The 27,214-nt window shown below is 43.4% G+C and overlaps 1 protein-coding gene across 2 annotated transcripts; it reads left to right on the top strand.

The window, feature by feature from the left end:
- The first annotated feature begins 1,278 nt into the window (after positions 1–1,278).
- LOC147434414 (uncharacterized) lies at positions 1,279–27,214 on the top strand. Of its 2 annotated transcripts, XM_086490884.1 has the most exons (7): positions 1,279–1,861; positions 25,341–25,971; positions 26,059–26,299; positions 26,374–26,543; positions 26,651–26,663; positions 26,753–26,779; positions 26,902–27,214. In XM_086490884.1, the coding sequence occupies exons 1-7, from the start codon at positions 1,508–1,510 to the stop codon at positions 26,960–26,962; spliced, it is 1,497 nt and encodes a 498-aa protein (XP_086347010.1). In that variant the 5' UTR covers positions 1,279–1,507; the 3' UTR covers positions 26,963–27,214. The 2 variants fall into 2 exon arrangements, 1 of the variants encoding a protein (XP_086347010.1); XR_015185361.1 differs by having other exon boundaries at positions 1,314–1,861; positions 25,341–26,299; positions 26,651–26,779.

Here is a 27,214-nt window from a genome sequence, read left to right as displayed (position 1 = left end):
AGAGAGAGAGAGAGAGAGAGAGAGAGAGAGAGAGAGAGAGAGAGAGAGAGAGAGAGAGAGAGAGAGAGAGAGAGTGAGTCTCCTGAACCAATCAACCTTGGCAATGAATAACCAAATATGTAATACAATGGGGGCAACAGGTCGCATATATACCCACCTCAGTAAAGTGCCCCACCTAGACTTTAACAAATAAGTAAAATAAATACCTAAAAGCCAAAATAAATAATGGGATCACTATGTGCAGTTCACTTGAGATGCCAAAACTCTAACAAAAATGTCCAAAGTAGTAGTGATCGTGATAATACATATCTTCTTCACGATATTGTGAATCTATAAGGTAGAGCTAAGTGCCTGTAAAGGTGATGTTGGGGATCTCCAATGTAGAGAAAATGGAGCATCTTTGAAGAAGAGATTGATTCTTTTGACTCTTCACAAATCTTTGACAAGGAGATGGAGTGGCCCAACTTAGATTTCCTAGTGTCTTCTATAAAGGTATTTACACATGCAAGCAAGATATCATCTTTGTGCTACCATAATATAACACAAGTTGGGGGTGCTATGTGTGTATGGTACATGCCCTTTATGAGGCATAGGGCATAAGGGAACTTCCAAAGGTACTAGTTTCATGGTGGTGAGGTTATGCAGCAGATACATCACAATATTGTTGATGCATAATGGAATTAAGATTTTGCACAAACATGAAGGATAATGTTTGATATGTATCTAAAAATATTGTCATGGCCCTGTTGCAACAACCATCCAGAGTTTTGCAAGCACAAGGTTTCCACCAATGAGAATGTGATACATGGAAACTTTCACAAAACTCCTATGCAACATGATTGTGACATGCTTGCTGGTACTAAGTGGAGCCATTCATAGAGGATCATATCTCATTCTCTCTTTCATGCTTTCAACAAAGGTGTTGGAGAAAGGATAGTCTCTCTCTCTCTCTCTCTCTCTCTAATTGTAGATGGTCTAGAGTATCAAGGGGGGAAGGTTTTTAGTTCCCATCTCTGAAATCCTACAAGGTCAAAACCTAATGCGGAATTGCAATCGTCATTAAGCATCTGAGTATCTCTTGCACTTCCTATGTGGGTATGTAGGGGAGAGAAACACCCCTAGGATTTGCCATTCAACCTATCAATGGTTGTACAACAGGCATTATGCGCTTCATAGGGAGTTTGCTGTTAAGTTGACATCACATATAACAGCAATAACCTCCTTTCCTCCCATCTTTCAGGATAAAATGGTTAATTTCACTGCTTTAATGGGCTATGTTAGCCATGATGAGTGATCTTTGTTTCTGAGGAGGTGGGCGTCTATTTGCATGCATGTACACTTATTTTTATTTAAACGAAGCGTCCACGAATGTGCCATAATTCTCAAGGCTTGCGATGGAAGTTGTAAAACGTAGATGAAATCAGCAGCTTTGTAGTGTGACAGAAGAGCAGAGAATTGAGGCCCGCGTCGTCGAGGGGATTTCGAGAGCGCTGAGCAAAGAAAGGGAATGGAGAACTCATCCGTTGTGGTCTCAGAGATGGGTCTTCCTAGAGAGGCGGAGATAGCAGCACGCTTGGAAAGGGCAACGCGATCTGTGCTCGCTTCTTCCTCCTTGGCTTCCTATTCCTACTCACAATCTCATGCAAGGGAGGAGCTTGCCTCCCAGATTCCCTCTCTTGCAGATCTGCTGACGCATGTGGGCCCTCCGGATTGCCCGCGATGCCCTTCTTGTCAGGCACCCCTTCCCTTTGGTCCTCGTTCTCGCCTATGCCTCGCCTGTGATGCCACTTTCATCGAGATCTCCCCTCCGTCTATAACTTCCTCTGTTGCATTTCGTTGTTTCTCTGAAGGTCTTGGCCTGGTATGTTGATATCAGCATGCTTTTTGCTCACATCAGTTAACCTTAGTGCATTTTGGAATGCTTTACCTAAGTGATTAAGAGTCGAGTCCATATTTTCGTAGTTTCCATTGTGAGTATGTGGGGATTGTGCAGGTGTTGTAGATCTAAATCTTGATAGTAACATACAATAGAGTAAGACCAGCATTTGAGGAAGCATTCCAATTATTCCTCTCTTTGAGCGGTCCATTCTGCACAGACTTGAGGTAGTCAAGTAGACACTGAGCAAACATAAAGGGAAGATCACATGGTTCGTGCTTGTTTTGGTTGGTGGTGGCTTCTATGTTTGATCGTAGTCGTTTTCAGTTTTGATGCACATGTTCTATTGGCACGAGAAGTCTTATGCATGTAATATTCTTTCTGAGTTTTGGTTTATCGTTCCTTCTTATGGTTACATTTTATGGTTTTGCAGATTGGCTATTTTTGTCTTTGAAACTGTGTGCTTGAAAGGGGTTGCTCATTTATTAATCGTCTCACTTCATATTCTGCAAAGCTTCAGGTTGCATGATCCACATGGCAGTTGTTGTTGGTATGAGCAAATGCAAATCATTTGGGGTTGATTCTGATGGCATCATAACACATTCATTGATTGATACTTTGTTATATGTCAAGCAATATTGTGAATCAAAGATTATTCTTGTTATGAAGCCTAAGAGCATGAAGTATCGCTTTAGTTTTTGTCCCATTTTAATCGGGGCAGTTATACTCAGAGAGTACTATAACTTTAGACGGATCTGTGGGTCAGAAGACTTCAATTCGTTGATTATTGCATTAGCTTCATATGAATGCTAGTTTAGAATGATGTATCTTCTTGATGTTATTTGTGCATGTTATAGTTGCGTACTATAATTTAGTAGTTAGGTATGCAGGCGTATGCCTTTTGCCCCTGTTTGTGGTTAAAAACTGAAGTATTTTTGCATCTATGTAGTTGATGATGGAAGAAAGTGCTAATTGGAAGTTTCTAGCAACTCTACGAGACCAAGCATTTCCAGTGAGAGGTTGTTGGCATGCCTAGCATAGCAGATTCTAACGGAGTATTTGTTATTAGGGGCTATAGAAGATAGCTCTCAAAGATGCATTTTGCACACATGACACGACACAAGGCAAAACATGACTCAACTCCCTGTCATATACCCTCGAGGCTAAGCCTCAAGCTTGGAGCGTGTCGATAGTTTTGGTGGGAAACTTGGAACCGGTACCTACGTTCGCCTGGTGTCACACAGGAGTGCACAAGGAAAGGAAAGTGAAGGATAAGCTGGTCCGTCGATAGTTTGGTCAAGAGAAGGAACTATTTGGCTCTTGAAGCAAAGTGGATGGTGGACCCATGAGATTCTCCTTAGTTACTAGAGCTGGACCTTGAGGCTTTTGGTTTAGCATCGTCTATTCCTTCAGTGCACATCAAATCAGGGGGTTGAATTTGGTGCGATGCGTGCTGCACAACAGGGAAACCACTCCACTTTTTCGTTACATATTATTTAGATGGAATGAAGTCACTAATTTCTTGTTGAGATTTTAGAGATCTGACAAGCTGAGAGTTCTGTGGAATGACTTTATGAAAAGATTTACATTGAAATGACAATTCTTAAACTGATTGTTGATCGATGTATTCATGCAAATGTGTCTTTGTTTGAGTGCAAGCAGTGAAATGTCTGTAGCATTTTGTCTATATTCACCGGTAAGGGTGATATTGATGATTGATATGAAGAATTTAGTGCATCTAGACATTTGCTAGAGATCGGTGAGATCTAGATGTGATGGCTAAATGATACGACATTTGTGAATGTGAGCCTAGTGTATTAAAAGTTTTATCTAGATGGGATGATTGGATATCGATCTTAGTGCATGATAAGTTTGGAAAGATGAGATAGCTGGATAGGGTTCTATGTGCATCAATAGTTTTGGAATAGAGGAGATGACTAGTTTTATTTTTTGCATTTGAGTGTTCAATGTGAGCTATGTCAATGTTGATCCGAAATCCAATGTGAATCAGGGTTTTTGCAGATGCATGCTTTGTGGATGTACTTTCTTGTGGGGATGGTCGTTGGCATGCTTGCATGAACATTGAGAAGTGATGTGAATATGATAGTAACAAGATTTAGTATATCAAGTCATCCGTGAAAAGATTAGCTTGGTTTGGATGTGATTGCTAAATAAGTTACAATGTTCATGATTCTTATCTGTGACCTGGACGAGGATAATGATATGAATGTGATGTGAGTGTGTACTGATTGCTGTCTTTGTGCAAGTACTAGATGTGTGTAGTCTGGTGCATGGATACATAGAGTCAGTGTCTACTGGGCTGGTTTTCCGTCCTTTGTTTTGTAAATGTAATCGAGGATGATTACTCTTCTTTCAAGAGGGGATATGTCACAAATGTGATGATGTGGCATTTCAATCGAAGAGGATCTGTTTCAAGCACCTGAAAGTGGCCAGATCAAGTTGGACAAGTATGTAACCATTAACTATGATGGCGTGGCATTTGTATGGACATCTTGGAGCTCGCGGCATATTTTTAGGAAACGTCCTTAGGGACAGTAGCTTTTCATATCTAATAAGGGGCGCCAGTGTTTGGGGCTAGTGTATTTGGAAGAGGAACTTCGCCACTTAGTATTGACTCTCTCTCTCTCTCTCTCCAATCAAGTTCAATTTGTTGCAGTTTTTTGTTCATGCGTTGCTATTGATTTCTTCCTGTTTGGACAAGTAGCGAAGTTGAGATCACATATTGTCAAGTTTGGTTCTTTGCTCTTCGTAGGTTTGTAGTAGTATTCATTTTTCGATTTCGTATTTAGCTTACCTCAGGACTTAAGAATGTGTTTGTTTGTTTGTTTTTGTTTTTCTTTTCTTTTCTTATGTTCCCTTGCTTTTATAGTTTTATGAGTGCTTTATTCCCTCTTTATTCTGAACTTATGAAGGTATACGTTGCTATTGATTTCTCGCTTGGGTGTCCAAGCTTGTTACTGTCAGCTTCATCGATTTAGATCTATGACCATACAAGCGTTTTTGGCAGCCATCGCAGCCCTAATCTTTGACGTATCATTGCTGACGTCGAGTGCTTGATCTGCCATCCATCATCCGCTCCATCATTTCCTTCGTTGTCATGGAAAATCAGCTTGAGGGCTTCGTCTTGGTGGCCATTCACAATTGCATCAAGACAGATCAACAAGGTGCATCAAATCAGCTCGGAGGTGCTTCACCATGAAGAATTACCGTGGCTACATCATCCATTCAAGTTGATTCGACTCTTGCATTGAGGTATTCGCATCTGTGTATATTCTATTTACACAATCTAAAGCAAATACCACATCGGTAACGGTGTGGGGGCCCCTTGAGAGGGTGGTCGGTTGTGACCCCATCGATGTGTTTTTCTGCTCTCTCTCTCTCTCTACATCTCTACCTCATCTCTCTGGCTCTTTGTCTCAAGAATGTAAAAGAAACCATCAATAATGCAAAGTTCCATTCATTAATGCAAGGAAAGAGTAAAGGATTGTGGAAGTGTGAATCCTTGATTCTACCTATTCTATCAATTTTGCTGCATCTAATACCATCCTTTTGCTTGGATGTTAGGTTAGGCACTCCTTGGGATTTATAGTCCAAGACTCGGCCATGACTAGCTGACGTGGCAGTGTACCGATTTTTCGCGTTTTACGTTGGCTACTGACATGGCTTGGTTGTACGTATTTCTGCAATTAACGCTAGCTGCTTTTGTTGGCAGATTTTAGCCAAGATGCTTTTGGAGCTCATGGCTTTTGAGTTTAATGCTTTTGGGAGCTCTGCTTTTGGCATCCCTTTGTAACCTTTATTAGTGACCCAAGGGGCTCACTTCTCAGAGCATCTGGATGCAGAGTCTGAGAGCGAGCACCCGCGGGCAGTTCTACTTTGCTCAAAGATTAATATGAAAAAAATACCGAAAGGGACGCCAGTCTTTGGGGTCTCTCTCTCTTGGCATGGAACTACGCTGGGCCGTGTCTACTCTTAAATTTGTGAAGTGTTTTGAAGTGAATCTCTATTGTGTCGTGACAGAATTGTGACTCGGGATGTCCAAGTTTGTTACAGTGGTATCAGAGCACGGCCGATTTCTCTTCTATCGGGAAATCGGATCCCTTTTTTCGCAACACTTACGGAACCAATCAACCTCTTCTGCAAATTATGAGGCAATGCATAAAATTCAAACGACTTAACAAAAGTACTCACCCACCTCGGCCTACACAGTATGAACTTTTGGAGATACAACGTTGACAACAGGTTGACGAGTGCACAAAGCAGATGCTTCAGTTTGCTAAAGATCCCCAGTTTGCAAAATTTTTGACTCAGCAGTCCATGGCTGAAGTGCATACTCAGTGGGGTAGAAAGGCACCGAACCACCAATTAAACCGACAATCAAGAAACCTCCTACTCCGAGGATGTTTATAGAAGAAGAACTTCAAGAGGTGGTTCAAACCTAGATCAGTCAGCTTTTGGACACGAAGAATCAATCGAAAAAGCAATTGAAGAAGCGCAGGAAGGGGAATGACTACCCTGTTTACTTGGGCCGTCAATCTTCTTTTGCATCTGCAGAAGAAGCGTGCTCGTTTTGAAGGACTACCCAGTTCTTCTTCCTCTTATGACTCATTTGGTTGCTGTTGTGTTTCTGTTTTCACTCGACTGGTGTAGAACCCAAGGTTAATGGAGCTTTTGCAAGCGTCGCCAGTGCCACAGTAGACAAGGCAACTCACACAGCCAGTAGAGCCCATTGAGGCTCAAGCCCAAGTCCTTCATGCGTCCCACCAGGATAGAGAGCACTCGCACGTCGCGGAGTCTGCTAGGACTCCAAGACAGGTTCCTTCCGTCCATGAACAGGTGGTTAGGACGCCAATTCCACAGGTTTTGCTAGTTCAGCCCGCCACCTTTCAGAGTCCACATGTTGCATTGAATGGACAGGAGGAACTAGTTTCCAGGCAATGCATCAGGTTTTTCCACCATCCACGGTACATCGTGGGTATTTTGGGGGTGGATCTGTGTTCCAAAGCCGAACCCCGTGTATGGTAATATCGGCATGCAGCAAGGCTTTCATAGCAATCAGGGCCAGTTTAAGGTGCCAGAGGGCAATTTTGGCATGGCTGGTTTTTCTGGACAGCAGCGAGATATGGCACTTACGACGCAAAATGTCAATGGCCAAGGAATGCCGATGATCTCTATTACAGTGCCCATGTTGCAGACAATTCCCTATGATGATTTGGGGCCATTGGAAAAGCCAAAAGCCTACAAAGAAGGTGGTGCAACTGTAAAGTTTGACACTTTCAGCGGCTTTGAGGATAAGGCAAAGGCTCTTACTTTCCTCCAGTGGTTTGATACAGCTTATGCAAGGGGGAATTTTACAGAGGCCTCTAAGGTCAGGAAAGTTGCCACTTTCTTGAAAGGGAATGCGATTACATGGTGGACGACACTATTGATGCAAGGACAGGCACCCGCCACATGGGTATACTTCAAGCAAATGTTTGTATCTGCAAGGCTGTCAAATGAATTTGAAGCCGATGTCATGACGGATTGGCACCAACTCACTGCGGCTGCTTGCAAGAGCCTACAGGAGTACAATCGGAGGTTTTGTAAAGCGTTGCTCTCAGTAACCTCCTACAGGTTTGTGTCATTGCCAGAGAAGTATTGTCGTGGGCTGCCCGAAGGGCTTCGAGATTACTGTACAAAGAACAGAGTGGCTACCCTCACTCAAGCTATGGAAGTTACCAACACTGGTCTTGCCTTGTTGAAGGGAGAGGACAGTGGGTTTTCGGTCAACGTGAAAGGGAGGCAGCAAAAGAAAAATTCAGCAAAGAAGCCCTTTGTGAAAACGGCTCCTAAAGTGTCACAAAGGTTTGAAAAGGTCAACAAGGACAAGGACTCAGCCGGGACTTTTGGAGCGCAGGCACAGAAAACGAAGCCTTTTGTGCGTAAGTTGCTCGAGGAAAAGGTCTTGAGGGTTGAGAATAAATGCTTTATGTACGAGCAGCTCGGTCACTTTGCTACCGATTGTGTCACAAGGACGTGGCAATTGCTAACTTGAGTTGTTGGTTTCTTTCCGATGATTTTTGTTTAATTTTTGGGACCCTCTTTTTGAAGTTGCAAATGACCGGACATTGCGTGGCCAGGGTGAAACGGCCGATGGCCGAGAGTTTCACCCGCAGTTGGGAAGGGTTGGTCACCACGAGTTGGTCGGGCTAATCGGCATTGGAATCCGAGCAGTAAAAGGGTGTCTAGGCTCAATTCAAAGTCATTTAGGCCCCTCGCGACACTTATAAGTTGGTGGGTACTAAGAAATTAACTCAAAAGAGGCATAAGAGACACATGGCGGCTCCAGGCTCTACCATATCTGCATGAGAGAGGGGGTGCCCAATTTGAGAGAGGGGGCTGATTTCAGCCCATAAGTGAGTACTACTGTGTGTGTGAGTAGTGGGTGCAGGTGATTACAGCTTTAATGGAAAGCTTGCCATCTCCCTTGCTCTATGTAGCGCGACGATTTGCTCTCGTGCATCTCTCTCTCCCCTTTGCACATATGGTAATGTCCCACTAGTTGGGCTTCTCAGATGACCATGTAAAGTTATGGGGGTTTTATGCCCGCTTGCCAAGGCAAGAGCCTTTCGTACAGGAACCGGATTAGCTAATTGCTAATCTCCTTCAGGTACGCACAGTTCCATCGTGAAGGAATGCGAAAACGGAGAGTTTTCTCGCGTGAAAACTTGTCCGATTTACAGGAGAACTGTCCCATTGCGTGCGGGAGCACCTGAGACACATGTAGGCGTGCTTGCTCCGCTCGAAACGGTCCAAAACAGAGAATTACAGCCTGCTGTGTTTTTCTGCAGGTTTAGGGTTTCGCACCTAAATTGCAAGGAATCGCCATGGGAGCCTCGGAAAGGCCTTGGGATGCGTGTACAGGGCAGAAGGCACCTAAAAGCGGCAAAACAGAAAATTACAGCATGCTGAAATTGACCTGTAGCTCGCTGGAAAGCTTCCATACAGTAAGGGAAAGTGTCCTTGACGTGTACTTTTGACCTACAGGGATATTTGCGTTGTTATGTTGGCAAAATTGGGTCAAAAACCTGCAATTACAGCCATGGATAGCTAGGTGCAAGGGTTCGGATCGTTTATTTGTCAGGGGAGCCTCGGGAAAGCATTGGGTGCTTGTAGAGGTGGAGAGATTTCCCGTGAGGAATCTCGTCTAATTCAAGGGGCAAGTGATCTCTACAGGCGTGAGAGCTCGAGGGCTACCCAGAAAAGTGATCGACACGCGGATCGGAGCTCAAAACAGAGAATTTAGCGAGCTGCAATTTCTCGCCAGGTTTTGCAAAGAGCTCTAAAGTGCGTGGAAAGTCTATGTTTGCTTGGGATTTTGTCCGTGGAGACTTCTACTGTGGTTATGTTGCCGAAACTGGGTTGGATAGAGGAATTTTAGCCCGATAAAAGTGGGACATTTTGTGGAAGTTTATAGGTTTTTCTCAAGTATAATAAGAATAAAGAAATACCGAAAGGGGTGCCAGTCTTTGGGGCCAACAGGGTGTCGTTGTATGCTTGGTAGCGCTCTAGTTGCCAGGTTGTGGTTTGTCTTGAAGTGTTTTATTCCACTCACAGGCTTATTCGTGCAGTTCCTTTGTGTCGTAAAGTTAAAGTAAAGAATTTCGGGTGAAAGCCAATGCCTATCGCCCCATGGGCTGGTTTCAAGGTAAAGAATTTCGGGTGAAAGCCAACACCTACCGCCCTACGGGTCGGTTTCAGATTGTCCACAAAGGAAAAGACCAGTTGACTCAGATAATAAAGAGGACAAGAAAGGAAAGAAGCCCAAACCCACGGCGGCAGGTTTAGTGCCAGACATGGTGGGTGACAAGCCAAGCTCGGATGCCAACGAGTTATGCAAAGCATAGGGACCAGACGGCACTTATTTTCTTTGATCCAGGTGCCAAAGAGAACTTTATCTCACCAGAGTTACCTATGAAGTTGGGCATCAGAGCTGAAGAGATGGGGTACATGGCAAAGGCAAAGTTGGCATGTCTTGGCCACTCAGAGTGTGTTACTCCCATTATTGGAAAGCTGCATCTGCATATTCAGACGTATGTGGACATAGAAGAGTTCTATATCATGCCATTGGAAGGGTGCTATGCGTTGTTGGGAATTCCGTGGTTGTTCCGAACACATGGCGTGCTAGATGTCTTCGACAAAAAGATCACCCTTCAGGATAGGCATGTTTTGGACGTAAAGCTCAAAGGGAATCTGACCCTAGTGTATTTGCTTCAGCTATCACTTTTGTAATTAGGAAACATCTTTCTGCGTGCTTGATTTTTGCACGTGATGTTTCAGATAATTGTCAGTCAAATTTCTGTGTTAGATAAAGAAAGGTCAGCATTTTTGCGAGAGTTTAATGACCATTTTTCTAATTCATTACCGCCACAATTGCCGCCAGAGAGGCCTGAGGACCATACGATAGATTTGGTGCCAGGGTGTAGCCCACCAAACGGACCTTCCTACAGGGTTAGTGCGGCTTAGCAGAAAGGGATTATGGGCCAGGTTGAGGAGCTTTTAGAGAAGGGGTTGCAGTGCTCCTAGTGTAGAAGAAGGATAGCTCTTGGTGCATGTGTATTGACAATCGTGCGTTGAATAAGAATACCATCAAAAACAGGTTTCCTATTCCAAGATTTGATGATATTCTTGACCGTTTAGAGGGTGCTGCAATTTTCAGCATGATAGACCGTAAGAGCGAGTACCATCAGATTCGTATCAGGCCAAAGGATGTGCACAAGACTGCATTTAGGACCACATTTGGTCTCTATGAGTTTTTAGTGACGCCATTTGGTCTTACAAATGCTCCTGCTGGATTTTCCGCTCTCATCAAAAGTTTGTTGACACATTATTTGATGACATGATAATCTATTAGAAGAATGAAGAGTATAGGCGTCACTTGACCATTGTGTTTGATGCAGTCACACGTTACTTGTCAATCCTAAGAAACGTGAATTCTTCTTGGAAGAGATCCACTTTCTTGGCCACATAGTGTCAAAGGATGGTGTGTAAATGGATCCCGCAAAGGTTGAAGCTATTAAGACATGGCCAGACTTGAAGGTTGTGCACAATGTCCAAAGCTTCTTGGGATTGTGCTCATACTATAGAAGGTTTATCAAGAATTTTGCAGAGATAGCTTCACCTCTTCACCTCTTTTTGGGTCACTTTCAAATGGACCCAAAAAGAGATTTCAACTTTTAGTCTCTCAAAGGAAAAGTTGACCTCAAATCCTGTGATTGTTTTACCAGATCATTTGTGGTCCACTATGACGCGTGTAGCAATAGCATCGGAGCAGTGCTAATGCAAGATGGTCGGGTAGTAGCTTATGAGAGCAGAATCTTGCAAGGGCTAGAATAGACTATGCAAATCTATGAGAAAGAGCCACTCGTCGTCATTCATGTGCTCTCTAGCTGGAAGCACTACTTGTTAGGTGCTGATTTTGTTGGCTAGACAAATCATTAGACCTTGCGATACTTCTTGACACAGTCAAAGTTATCCGAAAAGCATATGCGATGGGCAAACATTCTTTCTATGTTCCACTTCCAGATTATGCATGTGGAAGGCAAGAAAAATGTTGTGGCTGATGCGTTATCAAGAAAGCCACAAATTTCAGCTGTCAATTCCTTATCATCATGAGCTTGATGGCATGAAGGAACAGAATGCTATTGATGAAGATTTTGCAAGGATCTTTGCAAGATGGACAACGCCATGAGCACTACCTCCTCAAGGATGGTTTTATGATGATGCATGGCAGACTACGTGTCACTAGGCGATTGCGACATAACGTTATGGTAGAAAGCCATGTGCCACCGTATGCAGGGCATCACGGAATTGATACGATAGTGAGAGCGGTCGAGACATTCTTTTATTGGCCTACTTTGAGAGAGATGTGGATGCCTTTGTGCGAGCATGCGCAATTTGCCAAAAGGTCAAGTTTGACAGGCAAAAGGCACCAGGGTTATTACAACCACTACCTATTCCAGATAAGCGAGGGGAAAGCATTGCTATGGATTTTATCTTTGATCTTCCAAGAACGCCGACAAGGAATGATGGTATATGGACCATTATTTGCAGGTTTAGCAAACATGTCCATTTCATTCTTGTCAGGAAGAAGATAAAATCTGATCAGATGGCACGGTTGTTCATGTACTGTCACAAAAATACGGAAGCATAAATTGACGTTTAATTGCACTTCAAATACTCAAGAGAATTAGAGGGAGAGAGAAAACTTGACACTTCATTGGGGACCAGAAGATGGGTTGGTCCCCCCCCATAAAGAGAATATCTTTATTACTAAGGGAGAATCTTTACAAGCACAGGAACGGGGCATACGCCTGTCCTCTATTCTTTCTTCTGTTCTGTTCTGACTACTGACTGAGAAAGTGTTTCCACTTTCTTTCTGCTTAGGGGATTTCCCCTCTTCTGCGAGATTGGTTGGAAGCTCTCGAAAAGAGAGCCTGTCTTCCAAAACAGCTCCTCGGAAGCTCTCACAGAGGAGAGTCCATCTTCCGTTATGTGTTGCCTTCATGCTCATTCATTCATGCATCGAACACAAAAGAGAAACAAGCAAAATGCACACGCACATGCTTGCTGTAATTTTCTGCACATAACCTGAAATTCTTACCTGTGCACATCCCTACGCCGAAACAGAGGTCTTCTACGTGATGGAATCGCACCAAACTTGATGTAGGCTTAGGATAAGGAGAGAGAAGAGAATTTCTATGGTTGATCTGCTGAAAACAGCCCTAATAGAGGTGATTAGGGACTGAAAACAGAGAATTACAGCAGCCGCACTCTACTAATAGAGCGTCTACGGCAGCTTCTCGCGATGAAACTTCACCAGAAGGTGTCTATGACTGTGAGATCCCTTGTTCTTGACAATGGGAGCACAAGGCTACCACATATGTCGCAAGGGGCTGCTCTCAAGCTTCAATGGAGGGCTCCACCGCGTAGAGCACGCTCACATTAGGGGGGGTAGGTGCACTGCCAGCCCTGAAAATGGGGGAGGGGGGGCTCCTAAATAGCCATCAGGGAGAGGGGGCGCTAGGAAGAGAGAGAGGGTGAGAGTGAGAGAGAGAGAGAGAGTTAGTTTGCATTGGTAAGTGTGCCAAGTGGCACACTTAATAACTTGAAAAACCTCTCAACTTTCACTTTTAAAAATCCCTAGGCTATTAATGAGATGTGCAAATTAACTCACAATTGCACATACACATATGCTACTAATGACATTATTCGCTGCTCCCCAGCGCAATGCCGTACCGACACTGCTCTGGCATTACCTGTTCGCACTTGTCCGGCCATTTGGTCCGGCATAGACAATTTAAAAATACATTAATTGACTTATCCTAAGGCCGTAAAATGATTTAGGCCTTAGGTTTATTATTCTAAGGACCCCATCTCATTCCTGTGCTTGCACTAGCGCGCGTATCTTTCTGAGCCTGTAATCTGAGGTTGCTATCTACCCCTTTATTGAAGTCCCGATTTCCCAATCGCTAGGGCTTCAGGGTATTTTTCTGCTAGGGTCTCCCTGAGGTGCACTGGCCCAAACTTGGACGCACCTGAGGTCCCATACCTGCTAAATCTATTCTAATGTGCACACAACTAATTAGATAATTCTTTTCTCGTAAATAAATTAATTATTTACAAAGTCTGACTTAGTTACATCCCTCTTGGTTCTAAACAGTTGACCTCAACTGTAGAGCGTCAACATAACTGTGCAAGATGTCAGGGTAGTCCTTAAGATCGGACTCAGTTATCCACTTTGCATCTAAAGGAGTGTAATTCTTGAACTTGACGAAGTACTTTCGATGTAGACTCCCCTCCCCGACTTGAGTTGTCTCTCCGAGTGGTGTATTATCTGTTCAGGTTGAAGGATTTCCTCAGTCTCTTCGACTTCTGCAGGATCTTCTTGTACGGGCGCCACTCGAGGAGGTCCAATATATGGTCGGAGGAGACTGACATGAAAAGCATTATGGATGCGCCAGTTAGTAGGCAAATCCAATCTGAAAGTCACGTCATTGACTTTATCTGTAATTTTGAAAGGGCCGTAAAATCTATGGGAAAGTTTGACAACTTTCCCTTTGCCGACCCGCTTTTTCAATCTAGCTTTCTCAAACTGAAGCAGGACATATTGTCCTTTTTCTAGATTGAGATTCCTTTTGTGCTTGTCTGCTTTTCTCTTCTGTTGCTCTTGAGTACGAAGAATCGCTTGCTTTACTTGTTGATGGGCAATATCAATATTGCGCACAAATTCATATGCGGCGAAGATGTTTTCTTTGGTAACCATAATAGGAAGTAAGAGTGGCTTCCCATAAATAAATTCAAAAGGAGCTTTACCAGTTGAGGAATGTATGGTATTATTATACGCAAACTCAACTATTGGTTAGTACTGTTCCCATTCGGATTGTCGTTCCGAAACATAGCACTTGAGGAGATCTAAAACAGTGGCATTAGCGATTTCGCTTTGACCATCTGTTTGTGGATGATAAGCTGATGAAAAATCAAGCTTAGTTCCCAAGTTTTCGAACAATGCCTGCCAAAATAGACTAGTCATGCGGGGATCTCTGTCGCTCACAATAGTCTTTGGCAATCCATGGTGTTTAAAAATCTGAGCTATAAATATTCTAGCCATGTGATCAGCTCTGATCGTCTTCTTTAGTGGAAGCAAATGGGCTTGCTTACTGAATCTGTCTACTATAGTCCAGATTGCATCATTTCCATTCTTGGATCTAGGAAGATCCGTTATAAAATCCATGGCAATACTTTCCCATGGCGTGTTAGGCACAGGGAGCGGCTGAAGCTTGCCATAAACTTTATGTCTGTCATATTTTACCTTTTGGCAGACTAAACACTCACGTACATGTTTTTCAATGTCCGCACGGAGTGTTGGCCAAAAGAAATACCTTTCGAGGGCACTAGTAGTGGAAACAATTCCCTGATGCCTGGCAAGGAGAATTATGTGCTTCATCCATCACCTTCTGTCGTAAGGGCTGAGCTATGCATATTGCTTGTTGACGATAAAGTGTATTGTCCCTGATGGAATAAGGTGGCTTTGAGTGACCAGCTTGAAGATCTGCCCAAATTGTGGTGAAGTCTGGATCTTGAGGATACATCTCGCTGAGAGATTCTAGTTTCTCATGATAAATTGTTGTTAGTGCATTGATCTTTGGACGCCTGGAGAGAGCATCTGCAACTGCATTCTTTGTTCCAGAAGTATGTAAAATCTGAAAATGGAACATTGAAAGAAAGTTGGCCCATCTCATCTGCTTTTCTGATAACTTTCTCTGTGTGAGAAAGTAGCAAAGACTTTGATGATCTGTCTTGATAATAAAATCAGCTCCTAAGAGATAGTGTTTCCAAATGGAAAGAGCATGGATTACTGCCATTAGCTCTTTCTCGTATATGGAGACATGTAACTCTGCATCTTTAAGGCGCCGACTTTCATAGGCTATCGCGTGACCCTCTTGGTTCAAAACTGCTCCTACACAATCTCCAGATGCATCGCAGTATACCTCGAAAGGTTTGCGAAGATCAGGGACGGTGAGAACATGTCCGTGATTGAGTAGATACTTCAGCTTTTTGAAAGCTTGTTTTTGTCCAGACCCCCAATGGAATGGAATCTGCTTCTTTGTCAGGTCATGGAGGGGACCTGCTATCGCGGCAAAAGCTCGAATGAAACGTCGATAATAGGAACAGAGGCCAAGGAAACTTCGTACATCATGTACTGTAGTTGGCGTAGGCCATTCTACAACTGCTTGAATCTTATCAGGGTCCATCCTCACCTGATTGTGAGACACTATATGGCCCAAATAGTGGATTTCTTTTAAAAAGAATTCACTCTTCTTAGCATTCACAAATAATTTGTGTTTGCGTAATTCTTCAAACACTAACGCGCGATGCTTATAGTGTTCGTCTTCCGACTCTGAGAAGTTTAAGACGTCATCAAAGAAAACGTCTGTAAAACTTCTATATGAGTGGAAGATTCTATCCATCATTTTGTTGAATGTGGCTGGTGCATTAGTGAGTCCAAAAGGCATCACTAAGAATTCATACAACCCGAAGGTTGTTCTAAATGAAGTCTTATGCACATCCTGAGGAGCTATGCGGATTTGATGATAACCGCTCTTCAAGTCTATACGACTAAAAACACTTGCTCCTTGTAACTTGTCAAGAATGTCGTCAATCCGAGGGATTGGAAATCGATTCTTGATTGTGATCTTGTTTAGAGATCTGTAATCTATGCACATGCGGAATGTGCCATCCTTTTTCTGTACTAGCAAGACAGGGGAACAATATGGAGAAGTACGAGGCCTTATTAAGCCCTTCTCCAAAAGTTCGTTAACCTGCTTGAGAATTTCCTCTTGCTGCATTAGACTAACTCGATAAGGGGGCTGATTTGGAGGAGAACTTCCTGGGATCAAATCAATTGTATGATCCTCAGGTCGCGAAGGTGGGAGTTCATTTGGAAGTTCATCTGCAAAGCAATCTTTATAACTTTCTAATAACTTTTTTGCTCTAAAGAGGAAGAAAGTTGTGAAACAGACACATCTCTCTCTCTTGCAAAAATCAAGTACGCTGAAACACACTTTTTCATTTCTTTCTTGATGGCAATGTGATTGGCGATAGGAATACGCCAATCACCTGCATCTGCAAGTACAAGATACTCCTTTCCTTTATGAGCAAAAGATAAGGTTTTCTGAACATAGTTAGGAATGGGATGCATCTTGTAGTGCCAAGGCATCCCCAAGATAACATCGCATCCTTCAAGTGAAGCTAGTAAGAAAGACTCTTGATCCTTGTAGTCGTCGACCTTTAGATTCAACTTCCCTATGATTGGAGTAGAGTTTGAGTTTCGAGAAACATGTCTTCCGGAGCAATTATGTCATCCAGATCCTTCATGAAAGAGAATTGAGGGGAATCAGGGGGATCTTGCTCTTGAACTTTTGGATTAAACCGCACATGACGTTCTGGAGGTTTCTTCTGCCTCTCGTGCATGGGAGAGGTTCCAATCAAAGGATCTTTCCTTGGTTGTGGCGCCTTTTGGTTGTGGCGCCTTTGGGTTCTGCGGGATTTCTCCTGACCCCATCGGCATTTTCTCCTTCCCTTTTTCAAGAGTATGGAGAATCTTTTGGACTTCTGGATGGGAGAGAGCTTTCTGCAACTCTTCCACCTGCTGTTGAAGGAGAGAGAACTCTATCTCGCGTCCTCCCATTTCTGCAGTCTGCCGAGAGTCGTCAATCCCTTCAGGAAGAGAGAGGGGACCTTGCTCTGATACCACTGTCACAAAAATACGGAAGCGTAAACTGACGTTTAATTGCACTTCAAATACTCAAGAGAATTAGAGGGAGAGAGAAAACTTGACACTTCATTGGGGACCAGAAGATGGGCTGGTCCCCCCCCCATAAAGAGAATATCTTTATTACTAAGGGAGAATCTTTACAAGCACTGGAACGGGGCATACGCCCGTCCTCTATTCTTTCTTCTGTTCTGTTCTGACTACTGACTGAGAAAGTGTTTCCACTTTCTTTCTGCTTAGGGGATTTCCCCTCTTCTGCGAGACTGGTTGGAAGCTCTCGAAAAGAGAGTCTATCTTCCAAAACAGCTCCTCGGAAGCTCTCACAGAGGAAAGTCCATCTTCCGTTATGTGTTACCTTCATGCTCATTCATTCATGCATCGAACACAAAAGAGAAACAAAAAAAACGCACACGCACATGCTTGTTGTAATTTTCTGTACATAACCTGAAATTCTTACTTGTGCACACCCCTACGCCGAAACAGAGGTCTTCTACGCGATGGAATTGCACCAAACTTGATGTAGGCTTAGGATAAGGAGAGAGAAGAGAATTTCTATGGTTGATCTGCTGAAAGCAGCCCTAATCGAGGTGATTAGGGGCTGAAAACAGAGAATTACAGCAGCTGCACTCTGCTAATAGAGCGTCTACGACAGCTTCTCGCAATGAAACTTCACCAGAAGGTGTCTATGACTGTGAGATCCCTTGTTCTTGACAATGGGAGCACAAGGCTACCACATATGTCGCAAGGGGCTGCTCTCAAGCTTCAATGGAGGGCTCCACTGCGTAGAGCACGCTCACATTAGGGGGGGTAGGTGCACTGCCAGCCTTGAAAATGGGGGAGGGGGGGCTCCTAAATAGCCATCAGGGAGAGGGGGCGCTAGGAAGAGAGAGAGGGTGAGAGTGAGAGAGAGAGAGAGAGTTAGTTTGCATTGGTAAGTGTGCCAAGTGGCACACTTAATAACTTGAAAAACCTCTCAACTTTCACTTTTAAAAATCCCTAGGCTATTAATGAGATGTGCAAATTAACTCACAATTGCACATACACATATGCTACTAATGAAATTGTTCGCTGCTCCCCAGCGCAATGCCGTACCGACACTGCTCTGGCATTACCTGTTCGCACTTGTCCGGCCATTTGGTCCGGCATAGACAATTTAAAAATACATTAATTGACTTATCCTAAGGCCGTAAAATGATTCAGGCCTTAGGTTTATTATTCTAAGGACCCCATCTCATTCCTGTGCTTGCACTAGCGTGCGTATCTTTCTGAGCCTGTAATCTGAGGTTGCTATCTACCCCTTTATTGAAGTCCCGATTTCCCAATCGCTAGGGCTTCAGGGTATTTTTCTGCTAGGGTCTCCCTGAGGTGCACTGGCCCAAACTTGGACGCACCTGAGGCCCCAGAACTGCTAAATCTATTTCTAATGTGCACACAACTAATTAGATAATTCTTTTCTCGTAAATAAATTAATTATTTACAAAGTCTTGACTTAGTTACATGTACAATGTGTTTAAGTACCATGGAATGCCAGAGTGATTGTCAGTGATCGTGATCCTCGCATGACAAGTTTGTTTTGGAGAGGATTGTTTGAGAACATGGGCACCACGCTCAAGTTCTTGTTTTCGTTTCATCCACAAACTGATGGACAATTAGAAGAGGCTAATTCGCGCATAAAACCCCCAGAACTGTACATGGTCATGTGAGGAGCCCAACTAGTGGGGCATTACCATATGTGCAAAGGGGGGAGAGAGATGCACGAGAGCAAATCATCGTGCTACATAGAGCAAGGGAGAAGGCAACTTTCCATTAAAGCTTCATCACGTGCATCAACTATTCACACACTCTTTGTAGTCACTTAATGAGACAGATTTGAAGGAGTATCTTGTTCTTCTTCTTCTTCTTCTTCTTCTTCTGACAGCTCTTCTAGCTCTACTCGAGCGACGAAGAAAAAAGGGAAAAAGCGAAGCAAAAAGCAAAGCTTTGGAAAGGGCAAGAAAAAGGCAAAGAAGCCTAGATTTCGCCCAATTTCTGACAGTTCTACAGAGGACTCGTCTTTAGACAGTTCGGATTCCGATGATCACAGATTCTATGCAAAGAAGAAGAATTTCTATAAAGCCAACCAACATGACTTTCTGGAGGATAAAAGCAAGAAAGTCCGAGAGTTTAAAGAAGGTGGACAATCAATTAAATTTGACTCGATTTTTGGATTTCGAGATACTTCGAAGGCTTTGGCCTTCATACAGCAGTTTGACATAGCTTTCTCTGGAGGACATTACTCAGAGCACTCCAAGATTCGGAGGGCTACCTTTTACTTCAAGGGAAATGCTCGAACTTGGTGGTCCACGCTTCTATTGAACAAGAAAGCGCCAGTTAAATGGCCGAAATTTAAAAGGCTTTTTATTTCTTCTTGGTTGACTCGGGAGTACGAACATGACATACGAACTGCTTGGAACCATCTTCGGATGACCAAGAAAGATTCATTGGACGCATATTACGAGAGATTCTGGAGCCTCTTCATTTAAGAAGATTTCGTTCAAAGAACAGATTGAGCGGTTTACCTTGGGACTTCCTATAGAGATCCGAGATCATTGCTTAGAGCAAAAGTCAGATTCCATACAGGACCAGATAGATAAGTCATGCGAAACTGGGTTTTGCCATTAATTCAAGCAGTTTGACCTACCCCACATATGAAATCATGACGCAAAGGACCGAACAGACTTTGAACAATGAAAGTAGAAAGAAGAAGAGCAACCTAGAAAAGAAAGAAAAGGATGCACGACCCCAGTTCACTCTTCGAGAGAGGGTCAGCTACATCAAAGCGGGGAAGTGTTTTGAATGCGAGGAAACTGGGCATATCTCCCCCTAATAAGGCACCGAAAGAACATGATGAAGAAAGGTCAGAGAGTTCGAAAGCAGCTAAGGAATGTGGCAGAAAAGGCAGATGAAAGCAGAACTGGTACCACATTGCGTGGGGCTCGAACCGAATCAAATGAATGAAAGTACAAAACTTTGCCGCTTTTAGAATAAGTGAAAGATCAGGAAGCTCTCTTTTTCTTGGATCAAGGAGCCAAGGCCAACTTCTTTTCACTTGAGCGGCTCGATTGGGAATTACGCCCGACAGGCTGAGGCCACAGGTAGAGGTAGTTCTAGCGGCACCTGGACGAGATGTTGCCATTACATCGATCATTGGCAAACTTCGTTTGCAATGTCAGGGGTGTTTAGGGTACGAGGATTTCTACGTAATTCTCTTGGGAGGTTGTGACGTCTACTCGAAATCCCTTGGTACCACAAGAACAACGTTGTGGTTGACTACCGGGCCGAGAAAGCGACTTTGACAATGAAGGGCACAGAAATTGTACTTCATGAAATTTAGTTTCTTTGCTTTTTGGAAAGGATTGAATGATGATTGAAGGTCGAATATGTTTTTGACCTCGAAAAAGAACGCCAAGATTTTCTCTACACTCATGCGGATTGCTTTTCAGAGGGCCTACCAGGCGAGTTGCCACCAGCTCATCCTGAGGATCACACCATTGATCTGATACTTGGAACCACACCATCGAACCGGCCACCTTACTGTGTGAGCCGAGCCAAGGGATACACTTTTTGGGACACTTTGTTTGAGCAGCAGTAGTGCAGATGGACCCAGCTAGAGACTATCCGTGATTGGCCCGATTCGTCCATGAAGTTCGAAGCTTCTTGGGCTTATGTTCTTACTACCGGCGGTTCATCGGAAAGTTTGCAGAGGTTGCTTATTCCTTTGCATATGTTGACACAAAGAGAAGTCCCTTTTTCGTGGGGATCCACAAAGGTGACTACCTTTCAGAAATTGAAACAGAATTTGACTACAGGACCAGTTTTGACTTTGCCGGATTTGTAGAAGTTGTTTGAAGTATATTGTGATACTTGTGGTCATAGTCTGGATGCGGTCTTAATGCATGAAGGCCATGTCATTGCCTATGAGAGCCGATTGTTTTCAAGGTCGGAATTAACAGTACAAATTTGATAGAAAGAGCTTTTGGTGGTTATCCATGCTCTTACTCAGCGGCAACATTACCTACTCGGAGCTGATTTTATGGTTTTCACAGATGGTTGAAGTTTACGCTACTTCTTGTCACAGAAGCAGCTATCGGAAAAGCAGATGCAATGGGCAAACATTTGGTCACACTTTTACTTCCGGATTGTCCATGTGCAGGGACAAAAGGAATTGATGGCAGATACTTTGTCCCGGAAGCCGTTGGTTCTGGCTATTTTCGCCATACATCATAGAAGCTTCGAGGATATGGTCGGTCTGTACGCCACAGATACAAATTTTTGCAGATGTATTCAATTGATTACAGAATTGGGGAGGTAGTAGCGGAATATTCCATTCGGGATGGCTACTTGATGAAGAAAACGATGTTGTGCGTTACACAAACCGTTGAAGGAAAAGGTTCTAACCGAATGCCACTGTCCACCTTTTACGGGTCACCGCGGCATTGTTACCACCTTGAAAGGTGTGGAGAGATACTTTTGTTTGGCCGAGACTCAAGGACGTGGACGATTTTGTATGCAGTTGCTTGGTATGCAAGAAGGTCAAGTTGTGACAGGCATAAAGCATAGGTATTGTTACAACCTTTACCCATATCCATCCGCCCTTGGAAAAGTATTGCAATGGATTTCATTTTTGATCTCCTGAAAACACAAAATGTGCACGATTGTTTATTGCCCAGATATTCAGATTACATGGCATGCCTGAGACGATTGTCTCCGACAGAGACCCCAGATTCACGAGTTTGTTTTGGACGCCTATTTGGGAGAACATTGGCACGCGGTTGCAGTTCTCGTCATCGTTCCACCTGTAGACTGACAGGAAATCAGAGATTGCTACTTCAATGGTACTGGATTTGTTGAAGTCTTCTTCTTTGAATCTGAAGACTTCATGGGAAAAGGGTTTTTATCTTTGGTGGAATATGCTTACAGAAACTCGATTAACTATTTGATGGGGGAAGGTGCCATTTGAGATTATTGAATTTGCTACAAAGGTTTTACCCTTCCTTAGCACGAAAGATAAGATTTTTTTGAAGCCGACCAGTTCACGAGGGAGTTGGACTTGGTCTGGAAGGCTTTGCAGAAATCTTAGAAAAAGGCAGCAGATCGACATCTTTGCAGAAATCTTAGAAAAAGGCAATAGAACGATTGGGTGCTCTTACGTTTTGAGAAGGCACGCCTGAGAAAGAAAAAAGGGAAAGGAGAGGCTCTTTTTTCCAAAGCTTAGTATGCGATACTACGGACCTTTCCAAATTTTCGAAAAGATAAATGATGGCTCCTTTAGACTGAAGCTCCGCGATACTTGGAGAATTCACAATGTTTTCATGTGAGTCTCTTGAAGCCTTTTAAAGGCGATGTGCCCGATAATGGGGAGCCAGATGAGCAACCCAAGTGGAAGAAAATGAGCAGATACTCGTTCCAAAACAGATATTGGCACAGAAAAACAGAAGGTTAAGCGATAAGACGGTTCTTGGTTAAATTCAAGACCTACTCCGCATTGGATGTGAAGTGAATGGAGGAGGAGGACCTAGTAGACACTCCTCAGATTGTGAATCTTTACCTTGAAGCATTTGGATTAGCAGCGGGTATGCACAAGAGGGGAGTCGCTCCGCTCCTTTGTCAATAGATTGCCTCGATTTTGATACTAAAGTCACTGATGTCTCTTTTGAGTTTCAAGGATACTGTGAGCTGACAGTATTCTGCTGTATGACTTTATGAAGTGGAATTCCCGATAATATGATATTGATTTGTTCTTGACTTGTCTAAGTGCAGAACTGATAGACAAAATGACTGCAGCATTTTGGTCTGAATGATCTCGATAGACATGGTTGCAATAGGGATTAGTCAATCGGGTATCTATGAGGTCCTAAGTGGATCTAGATGCGTTGCCGATAAATCATGGTTTGAGATCCGAATGAATTTTGAATGTGATTTGTCATGTGATGTCCTGTGATGTCGTGTGATGTGACTGTCGATTGGTATATGTGCTAGATGTGTGTTCCTAGTGCGTCGGTACTAACGGTCAGTGTCTGCTAAGACAGTTATGGCTTCTGTCTGTTTTGCAGGCGTAATCGAGGGTGATTACAATGCTTTCAGAGGGGGGTATGTCACAAATGAGTGACGTGGCAACCATTTGGGCAGGGGAAGCCACACACACACACACACCCCAGGTGTTGTGTCAGGCATGGTCCTGGACATGGGGAGCAGCAGAACAAAGCAAACACACCCTCTCCTTGGCTGGTTGGTCCCGGAACTCAGGCTGAATTGTTGGACCTGCTTTTACCTACTCAATTTAGCAAGAGAGAGAGAGAACTTTATTAAATTGCTTTATTTTAGCAAGCCTTGTGAGAGAAAAGTTGCTTTATTTTTACAAGGCTTTTTGATTTACAGCTTTTGGCATCCCTTGTAATACCTTTGTAAGTGTGGGCAGGGCTCCCACTTCTCAGAGCATCTGGACGCAGAGTCTGAGAGTGAGACCCTCCCACTCCCTTGTACTTTGAGTTACAGATTAATACAAAAAGAAATATCGAAAGGGGCGCTAGTCTTTGGGGCCAATATCTCTAGGCACGGAACTCCGCCGGGCGGTGTCGAATCAATTGTGAACTGTGAATTGTTTTGAAGTGAATTTGTGTCGTGTCACAGTAGAATCTTGACTTGGAGTGTCCAAGTTGGTTACAGAGACACCTGTTATAGATCAATGCGGTCTGGGTGTGATGGCTAATTTTGCCACGCGTGAATATCAAGAGCTCCGATATGGAATGAGAAAACATAATGACTCTCGGATATTTTTGAGCTAACTTGAGTTATATAATCGGATATGATCACTCTTCTTTCAAGAAAGGGGGATGTCATAGACTGTTGACGTGTCAAGCTACTGAAGACCGACTCGGGTAGGGCTCCTCGAGCCTAACCCGAGCCAATTTGCAGATCCCGGCCAAGGGGCCTAAACCCTAGCAGAAGCAACAATAGAAGAAGAAGTCTTTACCAACTAATAGATCCTCACCGAAGGGGCCTAAAAGTCATGAGGGGTTGGGATTAAAAATCCTAACAACCCAACTTACAAGGTCGCGTCCGATGGGGCCCATGATAAAGGAGGACCCTATATACACAAACCCCTATCGTAAAAACCATGATGGCCTGTCGTACGGACTCCCGCAACATGTGTTGACATGATGACGTGGCTGCTGTACGTACGCCCGCATAATGCGCTAACATGCTGACTTGGCAGGTGTAGGAAATTTCTGCAAAATGTGCTGGCTGCCTATATTGCTAGCTTTTGGACCATATGCTCTTGGGACTGCAAGCTTTTCGTGTAAACTGCTTTTAGTAGGCCAAGGGACTTTAAATATGAACTGTGGGCTCTCTCTCTGACATTCTACTAGGTGCAAATGCAGAGCAAAGCCATAGGTATATAAAGAAATACTGAAAGGGGCGCCAAGGTTTGGGGCCAGTGCTCTCTTGGGGTGGAACTCCACCACTGTGTCTCGTCTGCTGTGTATCTCTTTCAGCTCTGTTGTTTGAAGTGTATAAAGTCTGTTCAGTCTGTTCTTTTCCGTTGGCACATGGTGCCCTCTCGTAACACTCACTCCCTGCTTCTGGGAGATTCCGGAGCTTCTTCTTGCTGAACCAGGCCTGCAGTTTTGGTACTGTGAAATACACCTTGGCTGATCAAATCTAGCTGGTCATTGTTCGTTAATTATACCTCTGTTTCTGAGGGACCAATCCTTCAGAAGTTGGCATGGTGTCTCCCTCACGTTCCCTATCAGGTTGTGGGGGCACTTGTTACTTGAGGGTTGACCTCTGGTTTCTTTTTCAGTTCGGCTTTCTAGCCATTGTATCGGAAGGCTGTAGCAATTGTTTCATCATGTACTCAGTCCCATGAGTTGTCTAGCATGCCTTGTTATTGTGGGCATAGGTTGGTGACCTTTTAGATTTTTATGAATACAATACAGACCTGTTTTATGAATGCACCGCATGCTTCGAAACATATCAATGTATGGTTTTATCTTCTTTGGTTTACAGTCTATTCTTTTGCATCTAAAGTTCTTGATTTTTAATCCCACTTTATGAATTGAGATGTATGTTATGGGTGAAAGTTGACAGGAGACTGACTTTGGAGTGGCTGAAGAACATTTTCAAGACAAGGAAGCAAATAATGTAAATAAGCCTTCTGCTTCTAGTTTTTCAGCACCAGGAGCAAGAGGTATGCAGAAAGAGTCACTGCATGCCCCTTTAGATCTGAAAACCTCTTCTAAAGAAGCAGTCACAGGAAATGATTTTCCGCACACAAGCACCTCTGGTGATTTTAGCTCTGTACCTCCACCAGAAGCTGAGCTCCCTACTGCGAAACAGCCTAATATTCTGGATTACAGTCACAAATTGGAGGGAATTTCTTTAGAGGATTTTTTTTCGAATCAAACCAAGCAGGAAGCCCCAACTCCATCTAAATCTGACACTATATCAGTAAACATTTCAGGAGCACTAACATCCGTCGCTACTCCAGGCATACAGGTGCGGAAGGACTCCTTGTTCTGGGACCCTTTAAGTGAGACCATCATTCCAGATGGCTTTGATATGATGGCAAGCACAAGCGAGCCAATAACCAATAAGGGTCCTGCATGGGAGAAAATGGTAGAGGTTGAAGAGGATGATGATCCGTTCTCTTCTTGGGAGGGTGACTTTCAGAGTGCGCCACCCGCAACAACTGGCCCTTCAACATCTCATACTTCTGAAGGTCAGTCACTTGTTCAACCAGGAGAATTTGAGGATTTTTTTGGCAGTGCTGCAAATAATAAAGAGAGATGTGATGGAGAGAGTGTAGGGATTCAGGGAAACAATGGCTGGGCAAACAATGCACACTGCTTTGGTTCCAATACAGACACCACGGTAGGAAGAAGTGTCGATGTTGATGACTTATTGTTTGGATCAGAATGGCAACAGAATGTGCAGCCATCTGCTATATTAGCTACTAATGGTAGTCAATCGTCGAACTTTTTTGATGGGGATGACATGTTCGGCACTTTCTCTTCTTTGCCAAATGAGACTTCTCTAAGTGACAGCAGGTGTGTAACTTTGCAACTTTCCACTTGTAAGTATTTCTCTCAGCAATTAATTGAGCTTGTTTTTTTGTTTAAAGGGTGGACTCTCTTCAAGAGGAAAATTCAACAGCAACCGAAAATCAGCCTTTGACAGAGCCCCAAGCATCGCAAGCAGCTGGGAAAAAAAACAATATTGTTGGGTCTTTACTGGCTCAGTTACATGACCTCTCTTTCATGCTCACTGACAAGCTTGTGATCAAAACGGAAGGCAAGAAAGTTTATTTTACTTAGTTGTCAATGCTAGTTGATGGTTTTATGTAATGCAGGTGCTGAATGCCAGTTATTTGTTGTATCAAATGCATGTTGATATTTCAGAGAAAAACACAAAGTCGGACTCTTCAAGCTGAAAGCCTGTTGACCACGAGTTTGGGGTACTGTCAGATTCTGAGGCTACATTACGTTCTTGCTGTACAAAAGAGATTCTTTAATCTTCTATACAAACAGGTGATCTTTGATCTGTTTTTTCTTTTTTGGTCCGTATTCTGTGAGTCACTATCTGTTTTAGTTCTTGGTAAAGTGCATCAATATAGGACATTTGAGATTGTGTTTGTTCTTTTGATGTGTAGATATTGGTTATCATGGGAGTCCATCATGAAGCTGGCCGAGATCTTCTTCTCAGTTTTGTAGCATTGTAGGTAGAGTTTCTTGTTTGAACTGTTGAGACACAAAGAAGCTTGTGTGAAGCTGGCAGTCACTTCACTTTTGTGTCTCAAAATTCTTTTTAAAAAGAAAATTGGTCTGTATTGTAAACCATCTCTATGCTGGTTTGGTGGGGCATGCCTGGAGTCAGCTTGAAAAGTGTTGTAATGATCGAAAAAACTTGTTTTGAATAGGTGCACAAACTCTTTTTGGGTATTCAATTGAAATTGTGTTTCTAGA

The sequence above is a fragment of the Adiantum capillus-veneris genome, chromosome 19 (genome assembly GCF_014529385.1).
Source record: "Adiantum capillus-veneris isolate H3 chromosome 19, ASM1452938v2, whole genome shotgun sequence".
Classification (NCBI taxonomy): Eukaryota; Viridiplantae; Streptophyta; class Polypodiopsida; order Polypodiales; family Pteridaceae; genus Adiantum; species Adiantum capillus-veneris.
This window is presented reverse-complemented; position numbering and strand designations above follow the sequence as displayed.